Raw genomic sequence first — 6418 nt, forward strand, 5'->3', positions numbered from 1 at the left:
CTTTCAGGGGCCTTTGTTCCATTCCTACCAATGCCAGCTACTGATGAAATGCTGCTTCTTTCTCTTTCACTGAATTTAGTATCTTTTCTCAAGTTTGGGTTTAATGCTATCAACAACAAAAATTATACAAGGAGAGACAGGACAAGTAACAAAGTCAACCATTCTGATGTAGTGTAAAAGTTAACTTAGTCATTGATAGTCACTTAATTCCAACACAAAATTGCTTACTTTATTTTGAAACAATAAAATAGTAGCAACACAATAACTTAGTTACCATAAAGTATCCAATGCAGCAAAATAACATAGCAAATAAGCAGGCCCTACCTTAGCACAAATTAGTTATCTCCTCTAAGCAAGAAAACCAACCACCAAGCTAGTGGCTTCAGTCCCGCCTGCACATCGAGAGGAATGCAGGAGAGGAAGGCGGGTGCTTTAAAAAAAACAAAAAAAAGCTAAGTGAGTATCCCACCAAAAAGGGGTCCAGGTAAAGATTTCTAAAGTGCTGTCAGTGTTGAGAACTATAGGTGTGAGGTAATAAACAATAAAAACACACCCTGGAAGCAACTCAGACCAAGAAACTGATCAGATGACAAGGGTTCTGCTTTTTAGAAAAAGGAGGGGCCAGGCAACCTCTCCCTGTTCTCATCCGTTCTCCACTGCCCATGGTGGTTTTACAAGCATCAAATATTACAAGTGATTTATGCATCGAACAAACTGAAATTCTCACTAGTGTACATGTATAAAATCCTCTGAAAACAATACTAGCTTTTACTCTCCCACAGTATAAGTTTGCACAAATGCTCTTTCAGCTACTTGTTCAACTAAGAGTCAGTAGGATATATGAGAAAGTATTTTATTGAGATCAGTTATAAAATGATATTCATTGCATGTACCACAATTAAAACTTTTTGGTGCGCAGAGGAGGAAGAGTTGAACGATTTCCATCAGTTTCTAAAACTGCTTCAACTCCCTTTCATTAGATCAGCTTTACCTTCAAACTCAGAATCTAAGCAAAATTTATTTTCTTTAACAATGCATACACAAAATACTTCAACTATAACTGTATTAGAGCCGTGACAAATCCCTATTGGGAGTTTCGGTAGTAACTCTAGGCATTTATCTTCAAAACCACTTTTCCTCCTTTTTCAAGTTTAAAGACACTATCATGTCGAGAGTGGAAGATTAACTGTCCCCAAACTGCAGAGCACATGAATCACTGAGACCCTTGGCTCCTTGGTCAGGACTCCATGTCAATCTCAACCACTTCACTCTTGCCCTGAAGGGCTGTTCCTGTGAGGCTGTCTTGGCTGGCTTCGGCGATGTCGGCCAGGTCAATAGGTGGTAGAGGATTCCGCCAGTACTGGAATGTGTTATACTGCCAAAACTCTTCATTGTGCTTCAAGGTAAGAAGAGAGGTGAACACACATCACTGCCTCTAGTTTATTCGAAATACAGATTTTTTAATTTACTTAATCAAAGCATTTCATGTAGTTGGTGAAATATGTAGAGCTTAATAGCTGTGCATTTATAACAGTGTGCTAACAGTTTAAAACAATTTCTTGCTGGGAAGGTGGCTCAGTGGTAGAGCGCTTGCCTTGCATGCATGAGGCCCTGGGTTTAATTCCTCAGCACCACATAAGCAGAAAGAAAAAAAAAGCAGGAAATGGCACTGTGGCTCAAGTGGTAGAGTCCTAGCCTTGAGCTGAAGAGCTGAGGGACAGCACCCAGGCCCAGAGTTCAGGCCCATGACCGGACCCCCCACCCCCCCAAAAAAAGAATATAATTTCTTCCAAAAATATCTTTTTCAGAAGAGAGTTCAGAAATTCAGAGATTTCTCTCTTCAGAATTTTCTAGCTTTTCACCCAAGGAAAATGGAAATGATCTTAGAACTGTCAATGAGGAAAATAAGATCTTTTAAAATACACACCATTAGTCAGGTACCGGTGGCTTACCCCTGTAATCCTAGAGGCTGAGATGTGAGGACTGCAGTTTGAAGCTAGCCCAGGCAGGAAAGTCCATGAGAGACCTGAGACTCTTATCTCCAATTAAAGTACCAAAAAAAGAAAAAGAAAAAGAAATGCTAGAAGACGAAGCAGCTCAAGTTGTAGAGCACTAGCCTGTCCAGACCATAAGTGTAAGCCTCAGGACTGGCACACACACACAAAAGATATATATAACTTATTTTTGGCCTTTTTTAGGTTTAGTATGAAGTTTTCTCTCAGTACCAGGACATGTCTAACTTTTAAATCAGTGTATCAAAATTTAGCAACCTAATTGAGTGTTGGCCCTTAAAAATCCAGCTACTTATTTGGGATGATTAAAAATTTCTAAGCAGGAGAGGTGGCAGTTTACAAGTCTTCATTCGCTACTTTCTGTATCTGTACTGCTCCCTCATTAGTTCTACACAAAGACTGCACACACATCAGATGTGATGTGCTCTGCTAGGATGGATCTCCATATCCAATAGGTGAGGGTGTTTTGGTTTTCCGGTCTGAGACCAGGACTGGAACTTTGGTACCTGACTCTTCGGCTCATTGGCTAGTGCCTACCAACTGAGGTATGAGCTCAGCCCTGAGCTTTTTTGTTCAAGGCCACTTAAGCCACAGCTTCTCTTCTGGTGTTTTTTGATTCGTTGGATAAGAAATGCCACAACTTTCCTATCTGGGTTGGTTTCAAACTGCAACCTTTAGATGACATGTCCTAAGGCCTAAGCCACGCATGCCTGATAATGGGTTATCGTTTTGGATCTCAAAGAGCAATTGGAAGAAGAAGACTATACAAAGCTTATGTTTTCTAAATTCCAAGAACTCTGGGAATAGATATATCAGCAAGTTCATCCAGAGGTGGTCTTTTTTAGGGATTCAAGTCAATGTTTCACAACCACAGGGAGAAAAAAAATATCCTTTCTAACAATGTCACTCCACTTTTCTCATAAAGGAGTCTTGATCCTGGGGCTTGAACTACGGGCCCGGGCAGTAACCCTGAGATTTTTTTTCTTTTTGCTCCAGGGTTAGTGCCCTAACACCTTCAGGCACAGATCCAATCCCAGCTTTTTGCTGATTAACTGGGGGATGAGAGTTTCCTGCCTAAGCTGGCTTTGAACTACAATCCTCAGATCTCAGCTAGGACAGGTGTGAGCCACTGGCTCCCGGCTCCATTGGTTCTGTTTGTTCGTTTTTTTCATTAAACTGATATGAGACACTTAACAGAAAACACGTGGGGTGGAGGCCAGGCTCCAGGGGAACTTACCCCAGTCCACCCTGCCGGGTAAACGGTCTCAGACCAGCTCGGATTTCCCTCTCTGGACCCAGCTGCCCGATACCCACGTGGCGTCACGCGTGCCACAAACTAGAGCTTCTGGGGGTGGGGGTGGAGGGGGAGTGCGGGGGGGGGGGGGGACCCCGCGCGCCCGGCGTCCCAGGGCCCCAACGGTCCCCCCCCCCCAGCCCCCAACCCGGCCCCGAACTGGAGCATGTTTCCGCAGCTCCAGCTGTTCGCATCCGTCCAGCTCCGGGCCGCGGGTCGGTTTGGGGGATCCCGGGGCGGGGGTGGGTGGGGGGGTGGCCGAGCAGAGGGGCGCGCGGGATCTGCTGCACACGGCCCGGGCGACCCTCCCCAGTGACTCCCACCCGGGGTGGGGGCTGAGTCCTCCACACCCGTCTCCCTCCCGCGGACGGCCCCTACCTGGCGCGGGGCGGCCCCCCAGTCCCCCCGCGGGGGCCCGGCGTGCCCCGCCTCGTCGTCGTCGCCGCCGCCCCTCGGGGGCCGGGCGTCCTGGAGCTCCTCCCCCGGCGCCCGCGGCCGGCCGGGCAGCGGGGCCGCCGACGGCTCGCCCGTGCCCAGGCCGCGCTCGGGCCGCCCGCGGCCGCCCCGGCCGCCGCCCTCGCGGCCGTCGCGGCGCTTGCTGGGCGAGGCCGCCGGCTCGGCCATGGCCCCCGGCTCAAGCTTGCGCTTCCGGGACGGCCCCGGCGGCGGGCCCCAGGGCGGCGGCGGCTGCTCGGGGAAGTCGCGGAGCAGGAGCCGCTTCCAGGGCACGTGGAACGCCAGCGGCTGGGCGGCGCGCCGCTTGGCCATGGGCCCGCCGGCTCGGGGCGCGGGGCGGGGGGCGGCGGGCGGGGCGCGCGCGCGGGCCGGCCCGCGGCGGCGGCGGCGGCGGCGGGGCGCGGAGGGGCGGGGCGGCCCGGGCGGCGCCCAGCGGCTGCGGCGGCCGCGGACGTTAGGCTGCAACCGCGAAGCTGCGGAGATTCGAACCAGCGCACGGGTGTGCGCGCGCACCCTGGCGCCGGCCGGGCGAGGCCGCTGGTTGGTGGAGGCTGGCGGGGCGCGTTCCCGACCGCCCTCGCGGCCGGAAGTGCGCGCCCCGGCGGGGGGGAGGCGGGGAATGGGTGGCGGGAGGCTCGGAGTCTGGTGCTGCGCTCGCGCTCGGGGGCGGGGCTCGCGCTCGGGGGCGGGGCCCGCGCTCGGGGGCGGGGCCCGCGCTCGGGGGGCGGGGCCCGCGCTCGGGGGGCGGGGCGGCGGCTGTCTTCACGCTGATCTGGAGCCTGGCTGGGCATCGTCTTTGCCACGTTTGCCACTTTTCCCTCGCTCCGGCCACGGGTTGGGGGACGAGCCCGTGGAATTAGGATTCAAACGAGGATTCAGTAGTGTGAAGCGGCTTTGTGCTCGCGTCCTGTGCCAGCCGGGGAAGGGGGTCGCGGGGCGCAGAGTTTGGCCGAAGGGAGCGGCCCCCCTCCTGGGCTGCAGAATGCACCCGCGGGAGAGGCTCACCCCTCCAGATCGCCGGGCAGGAGGAAGAGGCAGGACCGGGGGGGGGGGCACGGCCAGTCCTCCCAGGGAAGCCATACAGCGGGTCGAGCTTCGCCTGCGTCCCCTCCCTCTGATCGCCTAGCGGGAAGTGAGGAGACAACCTGTTACCTTGTGTTCTGATCGTTTCAGACGGAAAGTAAAACAAGTAGGAGGACAGCGCTCAGGGGTAAAGGGTGAAGGTAGTTCTGCCTCGCAGATGCGACCGAGGGATCTATACTCACCCCGGGAGGCCTGGGGGGGGGGCGCGAGAATCATTTGCATGTTAACGAGCGCAGACAGCAGGGGCATACTGGGGAGAAAGCAATGGGGGTTCCTCCTCGTGTTTGATAGAGGGAACCCATGCAAACAAGGGAAGAGTTGGCCATTTTTCAGTAGAGACACAGACAAAACCTGAGCCTAGGGGTCTGCTCGAAAGCTCTGGAGATGATCCCACCGCACCGTGACAGTGAAGTTCGGATAAATGGCTCGTTTTTGTTCTTACATTGTCTTGTTCTTCTAGGCTGTGAAGTTTAGCATACGCGCCAACAGTCGTACAAAGCGTCCAGTGTCAGAAATGTCACAGACAGGAGCTCTGTGTTACCCTTCTCGGTCTGGCAGCTCCTTTCCTTTCCCTCCGAGTAATTATTTTTTGAACGATTCCTTTACATTTTCTTTGCAATTTTCATACATACATGGATAGATCCCTAAGGAATGTACTTTTAATTTTGATTTTTTTTTAAGAGAACCGCTTCACTGAGACCTACTTGGCCGACAATAATTGAAATATTGAAACAATAATGAAAATAAAATGTACACATCTATGCAAACCATTTTTTAATATTCAAAATTTTGTAGTAGGATCTTTAGCCCATATTTTGTACGGAAAAGGTCTGATTTCTTTTCCTAGTGCTCCGTTTCTGGGCTTTAAGCAATTCTGTCTTAGCTTCCTTCCCCAGTGCCAGCACCGCTGGCGTGCGACACTGCACCTAGCTTTATATCTTTACATTTGCTTACTAAAAACTGGAACCTCACAGCCATCTATGGTGTAGAAGTGGCTTTAAAACTTTTTAAGACTGGCTTTGTACAATTGTGTTAACCATAAACACTGTTGGAACAAATATTGTTGCCAATTAAACAAAAACTTCCTCACTTTCCAGTGAGTCCAACTCTGTTCATACAACTGACTTCACATTTCCTTTGATTCAAGCTACCTTCTCCACCACCACCCCGCCCCCAGCACTATAACCATCCAGCCTACGATATCATTCAACGTGTTGTTATTGCCTCCCATCCTGGGAATTAAGACAGTGGAAGAACTGGCCACTTTTTTTTTTTCAAGTGTCTAGAACAGTGCCTACCATGTATGAAGTGCTAAATTAACACAGGGATCTCGTTACTATCCTCCAGTGTACCTATGCACCATCCATCATCCTTCCAGGTATTCATATAAATTTTGTTGTTTTGGTGCCAGTCCTAGGGCATAAAATAGGGCCTCAAACTCTGCTTAGCTTTTTTTTTTTTTTCATTCAAGGCTGGTGCTCAACCACTTGGGCCACAGCTCCACTTCCAGCTTTTTGGTGGTGAGAGGAATCTCACCAACCATTCAGCCCTGACTGCTTTCTAACTGCAGTCC

General features: G+C 51.2%; 1 protein-coding gene across 1 annotated transcript; it reads right to left on the reverse strand.

Moving 5' to 3' along the window:
• Window positions 1-203: 203 nt before the first annotated feature.
• On the reverse strand, window positions 204-4074 carry CUNH9orf40 (chromosome unknown C9orf40 homolog). The gene is made up of 2 exons (XM_070035762.1): window positions 3685-4074; window positions 204-1396 (listed from the first exon to the last, which is right to left on the reverse strand). Exons 1-2 carry the CDS (start codon window positions 4072-4074, stop codon window positions 1238-1240), a joined length of 549 nt encoding a protein of 182 aa, XP_069891863.1. The 3' UTR covers window positions 204-1237.
• Window positions 4075-6418: the final 2344 nt, after the last annotated feature.

The sequence above is a fragment of the Dipodomys merriami genome, unplaced genomic scaffold (genome assembly GCF_024711535.1).
Source record: "Dipodomys merriami isolate MVZ:Mamm:240054 unplaced genomic scaffold, mDipMer1.0.p SCAF_26, whole genome shotgun sequence".
Classification (NCBI taxonomy): Eukaryota; Metazoa; Chordata; class Mammalia; order Rodentia; family Heteromyidae; genus Dipodomys; species Dipodomys merriami.

Excerpts from the sequence above, each read along its gene's own strand:
- CUNH9orf40 (XM_070035762.1), bottom strand. The coding sequence starts at position 4,074 with ATGGCCAAGCGGCGCGCCGCCCAGCCGCTGGCGTTCCACGTGCCCTGG. Across the intron at positions 1,397-3,684 it reads GGGGGGCCGCCCCGCGCCAG|CACAATGAAGAGTTTTGGCA; the intron begins GTAGGGGCCGTC and ends CTTACCTTGAAG.